Raw genomic sequence first — 18,044 nt, forward strand, 5'->3', positions numbered from 1 at the left:
TTCATTACATACACTTAATAATGTTAATTCAGGCATCAATGCGGTGCATTAAAAACTAGGTGATTAAAATATTGTGTAAATTATTATGATATTCTAAAATTAGATCCCAGAATGAAAATCTCCAAATCAACTTTTTTTAAATTATATTATTTAGTTAATTAATAATCAAAAATATATACAAGTTTTCCAAGGGCCAAGAGAATTTACCCATTACGATATCTCACAATATAATAGAGATATCAAAATTCTGGTTTTGTTATGAGACTCGCAGGGATAAGAACTACAATTATTTCATTTTTAATTTATTTTAATGTTTAGGTAAAAATTAAAAAATATATTTTATTATTTTATTATTTCCAAAATAATTAAAAACAGCCATTTTATTGAGTTTATTTATTTGAAAATATTGGCATTTCAAAATTTTATTTTCATTAATTTCCTGATTTATAATATTTTTTCTAGTTTTAAAGGGATAAAATGTGATTATGTAATTATTATAACTAGGCTACTAGGCACACTGAAAGTATTCGGAATGCTGTACGAGAAAGCGCGCGGCCGTTCGACGCAGTGGTTCACATGTTTGATAACACTAAGGTGCAGTGGTGGATTTAAGGGGGGCCCGAGGGGCCTCGGCTCCCCCCCCCCCCATTGTCATAAGTTAGGTTTTATTATTTTTTATTATTAATTTTTATAATTATATTACAATTATCTTTATCGTTATACATTTTTTACAATATTATTATAATTTAAATATAATCTTTAACAAATAAAAAAATACACATTTAAAATTATTGTCTATTTGTATGTATTTGTTAATTACTGAAAAAATTTAAGATTTGCGTTTTGGACTATGGGCCCCCCTCCCCCCAAAAAAAATTAAATCCTGGATCCGCCACTGCTAAGGTGTTGAATAATTCGCAATTTTTCTTAAAACTAAAAAAAAATTAAAATCAGGAAATTAATGAACATAAAATTTCGAAACGTCAATATTTTCAGAAAAATAAACTCTACAAAATGGCTATAGTTAATTTGTTGGAAATATTTAAATAAAAAAATTTATTTTTAGCTTTTTTACCAAAACATTGAAATAAATTAAAATATGAAATAATAATTGTAGTTCTTATCCCTACGAGTCTTATTACAAAATCAGAATTTTGATATCTCAATTTATCGCGAGACACCGCAATGAGTAATTCCTAGCGTGACAATCTGTTTAAAATTAATCAGATTCTGTTCAGTAGTTTCGTTTTCTTATCTTATAATATTGGTTAAACCTCATTCACGCGATGACATTTTTTTCACGAAATAACTGTATGACAGTCAATGTATGAACGAATTAATCGACTGTCACTTGTCAGCTTTTTTGTTGAATCAAAACAGACAACAGTTGACAGTCACGTTGTACAGTTTTGTCTAGTGTTAAATATTTAAATTATTTATTAATAATAATTATCACTGAAAAAAAAAGTTTTATACTTTTTAAATAAATTTATTTATTTAAGTATAGTTTTTAACGAAATATTAAAAACTTAATATTATGTCTTCCTCAAAAAAAGAATGGACAATTGACGAATCACACAAATTCGGTTCAAATTCTATTTATTTTTTGTTATAACAATTTAAATACTAAATAGTTGCTTCAGGAATTTTTTTCCGGCGATTTTTTTACCGAGATTTTATTTCCGATTACCTCGAAAACAATTATTAAGAAATGTATCTAAATCTTCAAATGGTGTACTACAGAAAGTTAATTCTACGCTTCACCGAAAGTTTTTACAATCCTTTTGTCTCTCCCAGTCAAATATATAGTTAATTGGTGGGTAGGTATACCTACGAAACGGTTAGGTACTTTGAAATTTGTAATTTGTATCCGTGTCACAGCAGCTTATACAAGATAACATTGAAATAGATAATAATATATTATATAAGATACATAAAAATTAAATATATAAATCATAAATATTTTTTAACTTAAAACCATAAACAAATAAAACAACACATTTTGCAGCAATTCAGCCCAAAACTGATGTTTTTGATGGATCAACAATAAACTATATAGAATACTTTTCTATAATTTATTATCAGATTATCTATATCTATTTTGTGAATTACTGTGCTGACTGTCAAAAACAATCGATAAGAAGTAAGAACTATTCTAATCTGATAACAATTCACAATAATACCACAGAATAGATGATAAAACCTACGCTAACGATATTATTATTTATTTATGAAGAAAATTGTTAAATAGGTACAATTTGTTTTTTAAAAATGATGAAAAACTTGAAAATCGTGGCTTCACAAAATTTATTGTTGCCCAACCGTTTAATAAAACCAACAAAGAAACAAAGCAAGATAGAAGAAAACGATTGGTGAGTTATGGAAATGAACGTTTATGCATAATATATATTCTATCTAAATAATAGAGCCACATTAAAATAAGTTTATGTAATTCAAAAAAGCTAACTCTGCTTAAACTATTGTTAATAGATTTTTTTAAGTTTTTGAAACTCTTATCATTACTTTTATTTCACTTTCAATATTAATATATATGTATGGTTAGTCTTATACCTAAAATGCCTTAAACTATATTAGAATTTATAATAAACTAAATATTGAATACTTATATGATCGTAAATTATTTGAATAGGTGCCTTTTTTTTTTGGGTAATTGATAATGTTGCCTGAATTGTTTGCGCATTATGTTGACAGCGTCGCCATCGTTTATTACATAAAATAAAATATTCGCATTCCTGAACACATTGACCCTCGCTGAGTAGTCCAGCTGCAAGTCATCAAAGGTAGGGCCGCAAAGAATGGCTGGCATGTCCACCACTGCTGGGGGTGCCTTAGGCGTGCACCAAGATCCTCCCTTAAACCGTTCCAATACTGGCACTCTAAGACAGTGTGGTTAACAGTATCTACATCACTGTTGCAGTGAATTGAATAGGTGCCTAGATCATGATATTATTGCTCTTATACAACACAATAATAAAAAAATAGTTGTATTCATTATTATTGACATATTTCATTAAATACTTGAATTTCACAATCAATTATTCTCTCGAGTTTAGAATATTCAAATTTATATTTATTACCCAAATTTATTATGTTTAAAATATTTTTCAGAAGAAAAAACTTCCAAAAATTACCAATTTTAATATAGGCACATATTATGGTTATAGACAATAGTTAATACTCAACTTAAATTAATCTCTATTTATTACATACATGTAGTTCATATACATTAAATAGTGAAAGAGAAAGTATCTTTTCAAAATGTAATGTCATTAATTATTATAAAATGGTAAGGTATTGAAGGTTTTAGATTTCATATTACTTTTTGTGGCCCTGCTTTATTGTACTTATGTATTTCAATTATAAGTTATAGTAAGTAAACTGTTCTTTTATGAGCACTTGGTTGTTGTAAAGCATATCAAAATTGTTTTTTTGTATTATAAAGTATATTATCTTAGCACCTATCTTTTTTTTTCCTGTTCAAAAACCAGGAACGTGTGGGAACTGTTTATCACAGTACTGCCACCCGTTCTTATATAATTTATTCACCAAAATTGTTAAACCAAAGTGGGGGCCTCTAACCACCCAGAATAGCTGGCCTTCACAAATATATAATACCAATTAAATGAGTTGAGACTTTTTAGGTATAAAGAAACTGCTAAAAAGGTTATCAAAAATACATCATAGTATAAATGTATAGCTAAAATTTGTAAATAAATAATAGTTTTTTAAATTTTAATATTTTTTTCCAGGTTATTAGTTGCTACAAATTGGTATTTTTGGATTTATACATGGACATTAATGGTAGTTGCAATTATTGGTTTAGGCGCCACAATTATGCTAATGGTTGTCTTACGATTCACTACTAGAATGGAGAGTATAGAGTTTTTAACTGACAGTGATCTGACTAAACTTATGGGCAATATAGATTTAGATGATATATATAAAGTTGATGGCATTATGGAAGGGTTTAAAGACATACCATTAGAAATTATGAGTGAAAATGACAATATACTTGTACATGTTGTCAACCCAGAAGACAAAAGTAAGTTGTCCAAATCTGGAAGAGATCATAAGGTACAGTTAAGTTGTGAATTAAAATTTATTATTTTCCTCTAGGTTTGGAATCAGCAATCGAACTTGGATTTACTAAGACACAAGTGAAAAACATTAATTCATTCACAGTAGGAGATCCAGAAAATCCTATCTTTACCACATCATTTCCAAACTTTGGACTTCCAGAAGGTGTCCGCCACTTAGATGTATCCACAGTATATACTAATCGGATTGTAAGTCCAATAAATGAAACTCTAGTATTGAAATCTTCAAATTATACTCGGCTGAAAGGTAATGAAGGAACTATCATTGATGGATCTAAAATAAAATGGTCAGCCGAAGGAGATATATTTCTCAGATCGGTAAATGGTACAGTAGTACTGAGTTCTGCAGGCATTTACTTGGATGTACAGAATTTACCAGTAGTGCTGTCAAACAAATTTGCTGCTCATCAATATAAACTATGCATATGTATGCCGAGTGGAATGGTATTCAGAGTCCCAGTGTCAACAAGCTACAATTCTCACATGGCTTGTAGTATGATTGATCTAGGAGAGAGCAATCATCCATGCAAATAAAATGGTAAATATATTATTATATGAATCTCATTAATATTCATACAGAATCAGATAAAAAAGTTAAATTATTATCACTTTAAACTATAAAAAAATGTAATACTGAAAATTAGTCTCAAAATAAAATAAAAAGGTTCAAAACATGCATATAAAAAATTATGGCTGTATATTATGTTGTATTTAACCCATTAAAAATATTCGGGGGTGGAGTGGCCGAGAGGACTAAGGCGTCCGTTGCGACGCACGCAGTCGCCGGTTCCAATCTCGGTCACGGGCGTCAACGCTCTTTGGGCATTTTGCGGTGTCTGGAGAGAGAGGCCGCCGCCCCCCAACTGGGCATGGCAGAAACCTATGGGTGCCCATTCAAAATTCTGCCAAAAAAAACCCACGTGTTAAAAACCTACAATACCTTTCCCTACAGTTCCCCAGGCTAATGACCTCAGTTGTCGAAGCCTTAACCCTAAAAAAAAAAAAATTAAAAATATTCTCGAGGTTCCACGCACACGGTGTTTTTGACCGTGTATTAAAATATTTCAATTAAAACTCGATAAATTGAAATAATCTATATTTTATTGATTTTAAATAATGTTTAAATCAAAATTTTAAAAATTTATATTTATTAATTTAAAAATTAATAATTTTAAATCACTTTATTGATTATTGATATAATATAAACAAATTAAACTTCGTAGTTACACACAGTATGGCAAACCAATGTCAACTAGTAACAATCTTGCAAGTCTCAATGAAAATAAAATATTCATTTATGTTTTATAGATAGAAAATAATGTCTTATCGGCGATAAGAGATTTTTAAAAAAAACCCCATATTTTGAGTTTTCATAAAATTAAATTGTGTATTAATGTCATATTATGTCTTTTAGACCGTATATTGATAGGTAGTGAACTTTGAACCCTTCTATAGTACAGGCATCAAATCATAAACAGTCAGGAGTTGTATCTAATTTTAGTTTATCATCTAATTAGAAGGTACCTAGATTGAGTTAGGTTAATATTTCGTATTTTTGAAACAATGAACAAAATTCTAAAAGCCTGCTCATTTTGACCGTGAAGCGTGTGCTGTAATGTTAAAAAAAAATTTAATTTATAAATAGATTACACATTCTGTAAGTTGTCTCCCTATAATTTTAATTTATTGTAATACCATATTTTAAACATTTTTAGTGCACAAGATCGTTAAGTCCCAAACTATAATAATAATTTTTATTCATAATTAATAATTATTAAATTCATTAAATTACTGTAGAAATTATTTACATAATTTGAATTATTTTAATTGCATATTTTGAAAATGTTTAGCATAAGTCCCAAATCCTAACCATTGTTAATAAAAAATAAAGCGAAAAATAGTTTTTACATATTGAACTCTTCCATAATCATTATGAGATACTTATTATTATTTTAACCTTTTTACTGTAATTTATTAACTGTTTGTTTTAAAATATCTGCCAATCAGTTCTTATCTGTGTGGAATTAAACTAGCAGCGACTCTAATAAACAAAATATATTGATGGTTTTTTTTTTTTTTTTAATAATTAATATGCATTATTACAATGACTCATTTCATTATAAAAAATAAAAAGTATAATTATTAATCATTATTTTAGGAATTGTATATGCTTTTAGAAAACAGGATATGTTATAATCTATAGGCCAGGAGATGTTGAAGTAAAAATTTTGAATCATGCATAATAAGTCATATTGATAGTTTTATTTGAACGATATTTCACCAAAAGTACACAACCGTTTATTAAAAACCAACTGAAAACTAGTTGGTGATTGATGTCACGGCATCATTAACTGAGTTACTTACGATAATGATTACTTAAAAACAAAATTATGAACGACTTAACATATCTCTTTGTGAAACAATAACTAACATCTGTTTTCCAAAATTCCCCCAACACAACATACCAGGGGAAATTAAAACATTTTTTATACTGCAGTTCATTGATAAATGAATATTATTGCTTGTTTCAGTTTATTCTGGTATAAATGTATTATACACTAGATGGAATTAATCGAGTCAACAAGTGTACTCGAAATGTGTATTATAAAAAAGGAAAAATATTAGACAAATACTGAATGGAATTCAACATACAAACCACCAGTTCAGGTGAATTTTATGCTAGTATAATTAAATATTTCATTGTTCCATGAATTAATGAAATAACTGTATTACAATTAGCTCATAGGAGGTAGTCAATAAATTATTATTATTGTTCTTTTTTTTATATTATGTATATTAATACTGTAATAATATTACTTGCCTTAAATTATATTGCCTGAAAACACTAATCTAGTCATTAAATCTAGTCACTAATCACATTTTAAATATTATGTTATATTACTCTTGTTTTTATAATACATTTAATAAAAAAATTTTGTTTGAAAACTGTTATATCTTAAAAGAAATTTATTTAATGAAAGAGTTACATAACAAGAGGTTCTTAAATGTACAAATATAATATATCGTATTAATAATTTCCTAATGAGTTGAAAAACAGAAAATGTATTAAATATGCACACACACAAACATTAAATATATACACGAAAATCACAATTAAAAAAAAACAACTAAATTATAATTATTGACTTATGTGCTCTCCATTGCTATCTCTTCATTTTCTGCATTTGTAGCATCCACATCTTCTACCATCTCTTCTTGTTTTTCATATGCCTTTTGCAAGTCTTCAAAAACAATACCGTTAATAGATTTCAATTTTAGAATATCTGAAAAAAATCAAAATCAAATTTACAGCTAATACAGATAATAGTTTGTATTAGTTTTACATGGTACATTAAAATGTTACATACTATCATTTCCATTTAGTACAGCAATAAAACCACCATGAGCCATCACACGAACTAAATGTTGTGCAGTCATGCACAGTAGGTCTTGTTGTTCCAATGATAGTAAGGTTTGAATTCTTATATTACCACTTTCACAAGGATCTATTATTCCAGCTGAACCAGGAAGAAATAGTCCACCGGCTAGTAGCTGTATGACTCTCCTGTATGCTATCTGAATGGGTAATGTTTGTTTGTTGTTTAACAGTGAACGATGAGCCTAAATAATAATACAAAAATGTGTTATTTTTAACTTGATTCGAAGAAAAAATTATGATTGTCATTTAACTGATTTTCTGATTTTTAATTTTCAAACTAACCAATAAGTCGATCATCCATGGATTTAAACATTTTAACCCACTAAAACGGTTGCGTAAATCTTTAAGAAGCCTAACAAGCATCTTATTTGATGAATGAGAGGCATTATCGTCAAACCACCGGCTACAATAAACAAACAAAAAGGTTAAGTTGATATTGACATAGCAATTAAAAATATTGGTATTTAAATAATAAAAATAAAAATTTAAAAGAATAATAGTTGTAAATCAAGAGCTTGTGACTTTCTGTCTAAAAAAAATTGATTTAACGGCAGTTATAGGCATAAGGTCATAAAAGTGCTTGAATAAAACCTAACCATATTTACAGAAATATAAACTGATTGATTAACATTTACATAATAATAATAATCACATAAAAATCTCAAGATAACTTAAATAGGTATTTCTTCTTTAAAATATCAATAGCATACAACAGTGTTTGCCCATACATAATATGTAACTAAGCATTTCATATTTTACAACTTGGTTAGCTGAAACAAATTTATAATTTTTGAATCTCTAAAAACAAATATGCAAATACTATATCACAAGCCCTGCTTACAATCTATTATTTATCTATGTATAGTACCTAACATTAGTAAATATTTCTATGGAAATTGGTAGAAATAATAAACAATATACAATAATAATTGAAATAAACAGCGTGTTTAAGTATTAAGAATTAAATAATTATTATACAATTTGAATGAGTCTTAATTTGGTGGGCTGAACATATCAATTTTAAATTTATTATCAGTTTGCATTAATCTATTGCAGGGAGTGTTATTTGCATAGTTAATAATTTTTATGCTTAAACAAAGTGTTTTTTTGATGTGTTAAAAGTGGGAGTATAGAAAATTAAATGACTTAAGAAATCAGGACAATCAACTTAAATAATACAATAAAAAATATTTACAGCCTCATTTATATCATAAAATTAATAAATAATTCTGAAATAATGACAAATTCATTATATTACACATGAAACTAAACAATAAACAAGCTAAATATTTTAATAGGAACTCACCTATGGCGTATTGCACCCATGTGTAGTTTCATTGCATTTGAATCTAAGTGTAGACCAGACGTAAGCTTCTTTAAATTTGTAGATATAGTAGAAATTAGTATACGCACAGTGCCTTGTGATGAAATAACATCAAAACCTGTACTGTCTGGAGCCATCAAAACATCTAGAAATTATGAAAAATAAAAAATTTACCAAATATGAATGTCATTAAAAATGAGTAAGTAATTTCTAAACCAACCATCAGCAATCTGCATGCCAGTAGGATAACTTTCTCTGAAGTCTGCTATAATTCTTTGAGACAAAGATATTACGCTCTCTTTAGTAGGTAGAGTTTTAAAAATAACTACTATGTCCGCCACAGTATGACCCTTCATAATAGTCGCTTTTTTAAAAGATCCGACTACTCTAACCTCTTCTATCTATAATGTAAACATAACATAATTTATGTTATAAATTGAGAATAATCAAAAATATATTCTGTTCAATAAACCTACAGATACTTCAGTTTTGCCTGGGGATATAATAATATTATCCAGTATAGACTGTATCTTGGTAACAACTCCCAACAGGGATGAATGGTCTTCAGGAGTGGGTGTTAACACCTGCGCCCTTTTGAGCAAAGCCTGAAAAGTAAATACATGACATAAAATTTAAAATTTGTACAATTGAAAACAGTAGCAAGACCATGGTTTAGCACTTACAGCGTTGAAAGCCGATTCCTCTGTAGTATGAGCGCCAGGCTTCACACGGGGGAATGCACCTTCGCAAAGGACAATATCGAAAGGATGTCTTGGCACTCTGCGGGACATAAATGGAGGAACCATTGGCCCGGCCAAAGATGGTGGAAATCTATTCATACCGACACGTCCACTACCACGAACCATTGGTTAAAAGATACGAACAGTCAAATACTGGTAGACAAATTTTTACGGCGAATAGTAGTTGTAGTTCCTACCAATTAGTTAAGAACAATTTTAACAAAAATGTATATAATATTCAATAATAGTTTATGGATAATTGATATCCAAATTCCAAACAAAACTTAAGATTGAACAGTGAAAAACTGAAAACTCTTCTCAACAGACTAGTGTCACAGTCTGAGTAGTTCAATAATAAAAACAAGAATACAATAAACCTTAGATCATTTACTAGTATATGATCTAAGCAATAAACAATTTAACAATAACAAAAGTTTAACAACATAACCTTTAAAAAGTTGGAGACAGATAATACTGTTTCATGGAATAAAAAATATATTATTATAATTTATTCATGTTTTTATAACACAGAACAATATCAGCATATTGTACATTATTTTTAAGCACCAATTTATTTTAAATAATTGCTATTATATTATTAATACGATATATTTAATTAGCTGATAATTTAACAAAACTTATCTTAATATTATTAAATTAAAATTGTTCCGAAAAAAGTTTGGACTTTTAATAAATAAGTATTGCATCTTATAACATTTGTAACTAGTATCTAAGTAGTAAGTATACCTACCTACTCCAGAGTTCAGGCTTATACAAGTTTTAATTAAAAAAATTATAATTTACACTTATTATTTTTTATACAATCATCGTTTATTTATTACTTTCTTTTTTATTGATCATAAGGCTGGAAACTATAACTATTTGCCAATCCCTAAAATTGTGTGTAGTACAAAAAATGCTGTATCTAGTACGAAATTTAAAAGTGTGTTATTCACATTAAACCTTTATAATAATATTATATACAATTTTAATATAACAATATCAATACAGGATATCTGAAAGTTTTCGACCAAAAACTATAATTTACATACTTAATATAGGTTTATCGGTAATTTAAATTTATTTTTATTTATTTACTGATATTATGTATTATTATCTTCATTCATTTTGTACACTAAAAATGAGTTATAAAAAAAGAGATTTCAACAAAATTTCTACTTCACAAATTTTTCTTAAAGAATCTTCAATTTTTTAAGTAGAGGTTCTACTTTATTTAAATAAAAATCATTTATTGTAAATAATAAATATATATTATTAATTGATGGGTACTTATATGTATAATTTAGATTTAACTGATTATTGGGACTATAATATAATATTGTGTGTAGTAGGTACGAACATTTGGATATTTTAGGGACCTACCATTAGCTGTTTATAGGGGTGAACGGTTGGTTTGGAACACGTAATATATATGTGCGAAGGATTTGTTGCTAATAACGGTTATTATAAACTAGTTTATAAGTCTATATGCTAAAAACCCGGTTGGTCACCCATCCGGGGGCTAGCAACACCGGCCGGCAAGGACACTCAGCACGTTTCGACAGTTGAGTATACAACCGCATTACACCAAGCATACTCAGCCCCTTTTATTTCTTTAACAGTGAAGTTCTTCAAAATGTGAATTTTGAAATCTTTAAATATACACAAAGACCATATTTTCAAATTCTTGAGATTTTTGTACCACTTAAGAGTGCCTTGTGGCGATACAAACTTTTATTTTTCATATAAGAACCCCCTTTTTTTACTTTAAGTTATTGAACACATAATTTTTTTGAGAATTTTGATGTATCGAAATCAAAATTCCAACGAGTAGTCTTAGTCATTAAAATATTTCTACTTAGGATAAAAGTCATTCAAAATCATTTAATAAAAGTATAAAATACACGTAGAAATTGGAACTAGTAATATGTTTTTAATTAACTATTATAGATACTGAAATTGTTTAATTTAAAAAACAGTACCAATTTTACACTTTATATAGGTACGCACATATACAAACATGATAAATCGTAAATGTTGCAATATTTATGAATGGTTCAAGCTACGATCAAAACATTGTAATATATTTTTTTTGTATTTATACCTAACTTTAAAAATTATTAATTAAAATGTTCTTAAAAACCATTAGAGTGTATAGTTGAGTAGTAGGTACCTACCTATATATTATTCAATACCTATATAGGTAAGTATAATATTGCATATTTTACTGCATATATATTTATATCATAAACGCTTTGTTAATTGTATCGTTAGGTCTGTTTCAATGTCATCTGACATGAGCTATACTACAGAAATCGTATTTTTACGGATTTAGTTATACATTATTAAAAATTAGCGTAGCATATTATAGTTAACCTACCACTCACATATTTTAACATACAATTGTCTGTAACTTGCAGTTGAAGGTCTACAATTACTTTAGTGCTGTCTATACTTCTTTTAGAACCATATTGACATAATCTGCTGAATGCTAATATACGAGAAAAGTTATCTTAATCTGGGTTAAAAGTGAACGTTATAATAATAATAATAAAAAAATCAATCTTATGACTTTATCAAATTTGGGTTTATTGTTAATATTTATAAATTATGTTTGTTTAATAATTGTTTAGAGTTTAAACATATAGGTGACTACTTTATTTTATTGTATAATAAATGATAGTTTACAAATGCTCTATTTATCAATTGAAAAAAATATAAATTCTTACTAGGTATGAAATATTTTTATTATAATTATTATAATAATACATAACCATTATAATACACCGCGCTACCCAGAATTAAAAAAATAAGTACTATAATTGCTACTGTAGACAATAATGTATTATAATATTTTTTCTTTATATATAATATGATGCATACCTATTACCTGCAGATACCTAAGCAATTACTTTAATAACAATTATAGTTCTACATAATTCTTAGATTCTGCAGAGTGCAAAAATTAATAAATCGATTTCACAAGAAAGTATAGGTACCTATATTATTTTAAATTTATTTTTGTGTTTCAAGCTCATGTCATAGTAGACAAAATTTGAATCTAGTTGGTAATTTGGTGGGTCCAAAGTAAAAAATTCTTATTACTTAAAAAAATAACCGGTAGAAATGAAATTTGAAAAACTTACACTTTTACTCAAAACCAGTTTTAAATAAAATTGATTTCGATTTTAGTTGAAACCCAATCAAAATAGGTTAAACATTTTCATCAAATATTATTCAATATTCATATTCGAACTTATTTGACATAAAAGATTTTGATTATTTTTATGCTATTATAAGTATTTAAAAGTTTATAAATTTCCAACTTGATTTTTGATTTATGTATGATTCATTATATGTTTTTGGGTATAAAAAAGCTTGAAGATGTATCACAAGATTCTTCATAAGTTAGTTGTTCACATAATATACAATAAAATATAAAAATAATATACTTGAAATATTTTTATTTATAATCATTTGAAGTCAAAAATTGTTATAGTTAAAATAAAACTATTCAATAATAGTACTTCATTTTACATAATTTTTAATGATAATAATTATAAATATAAATATGTACAACTGCAGTTCACTGAATTTCAGTTGCGTGTCCAGAACTTTTTTTGTGGATGGGCCAACTTTCGTTTCGAACAAAATATATTATAAAAATATCACTAATAAGTACAATAATGTAATCGAATTGTTCCTTAATATTAAGAAGTGTTTGGAGAATATAAAATATCAACAAGAGGAATAGTTGCTGTAGCATTTATTAAAAGCAAAAATCAGCAGCTAGATTTTATAACCTAATATATAATATATATAACCTAATCATGTTAATATGTATTCAGTGGCATGTCCAGAACTTTTTTTGTGGATGGGCCACAAAAATTAAGTTCAGAATGGTTTTACCCCCTCCTAATACTAAAATTTGATCTATTTATAAGTTTTAGTATTTTTATTCTATATAAGTCTAGTACTTATATAAAAATGTGGGTGGACACATGCCCACCGGGCCCACACCCTAAACACGCCACTGCTGAACTTAGTGAAGAATAGTAAAAATAAAAAATAATAACAACACAATGAAACAGGATATATTTTAGGAAAGGGTATTTTAAGAAAATTTCATGAATGACAAATGTTTTTCTTGGAATTGGAATTTTAGATTTTAAAATCTACAATTTAATTTTAGTGCGGGCCGCGTAATAAGGACCACGTTGCTTTAAATTCATACAAATAAATAATTGTGGCTATGTATCTTTAATTTTGTTGAACTGATTTTATTAGGAGTATTAGGAACTTTTAATTTTCAAGCATTTTTGCTAAGTGAAAATGTTTTTTTTGACTATTAAATATTTCAATTATCTACGGAATTTAGTTTTTGAGATACACCAAACAATAAAATCTGAATTTTATTTTAGTTTTGGGTAAGAATTACCATTATTCCTTTTATTTTTCTCGATTCTTCCAAACACTATTGGACATTTTTAGCTTTAACTCCCAAATGCATCAACTAAATTCACTTATTTAACAGAAAAGATGCTAATGTCGAACGTTAGATTATTTTTACTAGGTACCCCAAATATTGATGACAGAAAAAGAAAAAACACATATATACACATCATTATAAATACAATACATTCTTAGCTCAGAATTTAAAGAAGTGAAAAAGAGGGGCACGGCACAAGCACTTAATATTTTATTAATACAAAAACGATTTAATTAAAATTAGAATGAATAAAATCATTGTTAACAAAATTTAAAGTGTTTCTGAAGTAACATAATTTTAAAAACTCAAAAATATTTTTACATTTATGATTTTGAGACAAGTTAGGTATTTTGTTTAAAAAAAAAACGAAAATAGTCCTGAGGACTTGTGGTATAAAACTAGTAAAAATGTATCAAATTTAGAATTATTACAATAAAATTGTACTGACGGTAAAGATTAAAGTATTAAATAGTAAATTTAGACGAGGTTTTATCGAATTAAAAAAAATTATATCGCACAAAAAAAAAAACAGTAATATTTTATGGGTAATTTAACTTTCAGGCCTATAGTTTGTATAAAATATATTCAAGTCATTTTTTTAAAATTTAAAATCATTCAAATTGACCGTAAAACATAAAAAAAATGTATACTGTGTATTCACAAGATAAAAACTTATCTCCGGGATGCCACCAGCTCGTTTCGCTCCAATTATGATCTTAAAAAGGGAAAATCTAATTTCCCATCTCCGCTAAACAACTATAACAACCTTGACATGTGACTGTTGCGATAAACATATCTAATCAAATTAAGTAAACTAATTAATAAAAAGTCCATTTGAATATATCACAACAGCTACATAGTAACATAAGTAGAACAATGATTGAGATAAGTGTCATTAATGTACATATTTATGATAATAATATTATGTAGATCAGTGAAAAAGTAAAATATTATGATAGATATTATCTTACCTATTATAATATTTGCAAAACAAAATGAATTAGTTTTTACTATGTATTCACACGTCTACGAGGCAAGTGGGTCATTTAATCGGAAATCTTAGAATAATGATATTATGATCGACGAACAAAGGTTTTTAGTGGGGATTCCGTGTTTAACGACCAAGGTTTTTTAATAAACGAAATTACCTAGACCAAATTTAGTTACGGCTGATATATAATACATGATTTTTGGAGCAACATTTGAAAGATATGTAATATAATACAAAATATACAAAAATATTTTTGTGTATAATTTAATTTAATTTATATTTTATAATAATAAAAAAAAAAGTAAAACATTATTAATAATATTAATATAATGTATTTTTTTTTTTATTATTCATGGTATAGCTTCAACTGCTAAGGTTATTAGCTTGTAACAAAATTAGTATTTAGTACCTACATAGTAAAATATGGTTATACAATAGATTCTTAAATTAGATTATACATATCAATTTGTTTTTAAAATGTAATTATTTTGTTGCTGATGTCATAGGTAGGGGTGAGGGCTTCAAAGAGGTTGTCGGGCAATTTTAGATTTTTTCTGGCATCTATATGGATACGGCAGTGGATAAGGAGATGCTTGACTGTGAGAGGTTCTCCGCAGGTTAGGCACATTACAGGTTCTTTTCTGCGCATAAGATGTCCATGGGACATCTTTGAGTGACCCATACGTAGTCTACTGATGATGATGTATTTTATTATTTGTATTGTCCATTTATGCTATATATAATATTATACTATATCATATCTAAGTAAATTCAATAATACTGATAACAATTATAATACGAAATATTTTGAATGCATAACCTTGAATTTGAATCATTTAAAAAATACGATTTTTTTAAACTTTTTTCATCACATTTATAAAAAAATAAATTTTTTTAAACTTAATCTTCATTTTTTAAGTTCACATTGAAATACTTTGACTTACCTATGTAGCATACATTTTTCTATCTTATTATAAAATATTGAAATCAAGAGTGATTCTGTTTATGCACGTAGTATCTATCTCATTTTTAAAAATAATCTATAGATAATACTCTATAGATTAGACCCTAAACATTTTTTCAAATTTTTATCTGATTAATTGAAAGTGTAACTTTCTCTCAATCAATCATGTAAGATAAGAAGAGTTGCTTAAAAAGTAATGTAATTTAAATTGCATTGCGTGCAATATTAACTATTATAAGTCCTTTTTTTTATAAATAAATGTATTTACAATTTGTAATATACCTAGTAAAATAATAAGTGAAATTGAGATTTTTTACAAGGTTTGGAGGCTTGAGTGAAGGGTGCGTCTATTGACACTACTTATTCAAACTGGTTTTTTTTTTATTTAGCGAAGTAAATCACGAGACCAATTTCGTTTTAGTCGACGCGGAGGGTTATCCGGGAGAGTCTTATAGAGGAGAGGTTTGAAATTAGCGGGTTTGGATGATTATTTGTTTTAGAATGAAATTGTTTATAGTGTGTTGAAACGAGGGTGTGAAGAGTTGGAATGTTCAGGTCTTTATGAATTGTATTATTACTAATAACATACCAAGGTGCATTTGTCAGAAGACGGAGACTAATCGGCTGAAAGGATTGGAGAAGATTTAGGTTTGAGTTTTTGGTTGAGCCCCAATTTTGAATACCGTATGTCAATGCAGGACGAATTGATTGTTTGTATACAAGAGTTTTGTCACTAAGTAATGTTTTAGAACGGAGAAGTTGACGAAGTTTATGTAGTTTTAGTTTCATTGATTTTCTTTTGGTTTTGATGTGAGTGGCCGATGTTCATTTTTGGTCTAGATGAATACCTAGATATTTTACTGAACTTTCTATTGGGATAGTTTCGTTATTGAGAGTAACCGAGGGGCTATTATTTGGTCGAAGCGTAAATGTGGAGTCCTTTATAAAATAATAAAAAAAATCAAAAAAAAAATCAAGGAGCGTTATATTTTGTCATTGCTCATTGAATACTGTACGGCTATATCTAAACTATAACTAAAAGGAGAATCTTGTATTAAATTATTTAAATTTTTAACTTATTCTCAGTATGTTGATGCACGTATATAGTGTTTTATATTTTGGAGCAGAATGATCAGATAAACAGACAAAGCACAACATAAATTATGTACAATGTTTAGGTATAGGTAAAATAGACGATACACAAACGATAACCGCTTCGAATCGCTGCCATTATTTATTTATACATGATACATCGGTTATTTGAATTTCGGCTTCAACTTTTAATGTAAAATTAATCTTGTCATGTTGAATAGTTGTCAAAAATACGTAATTGCAAATTTAAATGGATATCAGAAATAAATTAAGGACCTTGAAGTTATAGATCGCTAGATCGCTGTCTGTGTTATTTTCATAATTATAATAATATTATACATTTGTGATTTGTATTCTTTTATAGCATACAATGAATAATGAATTATAATTTTAAGATATTAATATAGTTTAGAAGCTATATACATTATAAATTTAAATTGTGTCTTCTTTTAACTGTCACATGCTACCACTCAACATTCTAGTCTCTATTACCTTCTCATATTTGATTCTATTACGTGACGTGTAACGTAATGAAAATAATGAAATAATGTTTTAAAATTATAAATTCATTTTTAAGTTTCTGCTGTTTATAATTCAATAAATCATGTTATCAACCTTAAAATAATAATATTGACCTAATAATAAGAAATATAAATAATCACAACGTGAACCTTCACATCCTTGACAATTTATTATAAGAGTCAAATCGGATAACCACTGAAAGTGCTTTTACTTTTGAAATTATAATACACCCGAAGATTCAAATTAACCTTACCTACTTAAATTTAAATGAGACGAACTTATTATTTTGATTTGTATTTTATGTGACATGTTGAATCTACTGCCATGTAACATATTAGAATGAAAACTATTTGTTTTTTATATAA

General features: G+C 27.3%; 2 protein-coding genes across 2 annotated transcripts; one reads left to right on the forward strand and one right to left on the reverse strand.

The window, feature by feature from the left end:
- Nucleotides 1–2,176: 2,176 nt before the first annotated feature.
- Scgbeta (sarcoglycan beta) lies at nt 2,177–7,064 on the forward strand. Its single transcript, XM_015510683.2, has 4 exons — nt 2,177–2,372; nt 3,771–4,063; nt 4,138–4,656; nt 6,650–7,064. Exons 1-3 carry the CDS (start codon nt 2,272–2,274, stop codon nt 4,650–4,652), a joined length of 909 nt encoding a protein of 302 aa, XP_015366169.2. The 5' UTR covers nt 2,177–2,271; the 3' UTR covers nt 4,653–4,656; nt 6,650–7,064.
- A 3-nt stretch (nt 7,065–7,067) lies between these two features.
- On the reverse strand, nt 7,068–10,022 carry LOC107163318 (interleukin enhancer-binding factor 2 homolog). Its single transcript, XM_015510684.2, has 7 exons — nt 9,565–10,022; nt 9,358–9,486; nt 9,102–9,282; nt 8,864–9,026; nt 7,840–7,960; nt 7,487–7,739; nt 7,068–7,402 (listed from the first exon to the last, which is right to left on the reverse strand). Exons 1-7 carry the CDS (start codon nt 9,745–9,747, stop codon nt 7,266–7,268), a joined length of 1,167 nt encoding a protein of 388 aa, XP_015366170.2. The 5' UTR covers nt 9,748–10,022; the 3' UTR covers nt 7,068–7,265.
- Nucleotides 10,023–18,044: the final 8,022 nt, after the last annotated feature.

The sequence above is a fragment of the Diuraphis noxia genome, unplaced genomic scaffold, assembly GCF_037042655.1.
Source record: "Diuraphis noxia isolate RWA-SAM2 unplaced genomic scaffold, SU_Dnox_SAM2 contig0004, whole genome shotgun sequence".
NCBI classification, from domain to species: Eukaryota; Metazoa; Arthropoda; class Insecta; order Hemiptera; family Aphididae; genus Diuraphis; species Diuraphis noxia.

Coding starts and splice junctions, on each gene's coding strand:
- LOC107163318 (XM_015510684.2), bottom strand. CDS start 9,747: ATGGTTCGTGGTAGTGGACGTGTCGGTATGAATAGATTTCCACCATCT. Junction 7,961..8,863: donor ATGGGTGCAATACGCCATAG/GTGAGTTCCTAT, acceptor TGTTTATTGTAG/CCGGTGGTTTGACGATAATG. Junction 7,740..7,839: donor CATGGATGATCGACTTATTG/GTTAGTTTGAAA, acceptor ATTATTATTTAG/GCTCATCGTTCACTGTTAAA.
- Scgbeta (XM_015510683.2), top strand. CDS start 2,272: ATGATGAAAAACTTGAAAATCGTGGCTTCACAAAATTTATTGTTGCCC. Junction 2,373..3,770: donor AAGATAGAAGAAAACGATTG/GTGAGTTATGGA, acceptor ATTTTTTTCCAG/GTTATTAGTTGCTACAAATT. Junction 4,064..4,137: donor TGTCAACCCAGAAGACAAAA/GTAAGTTGTCCA, acceptor ATTTTCCTCTAG/GTTTGGAATCAGCAATCGAA.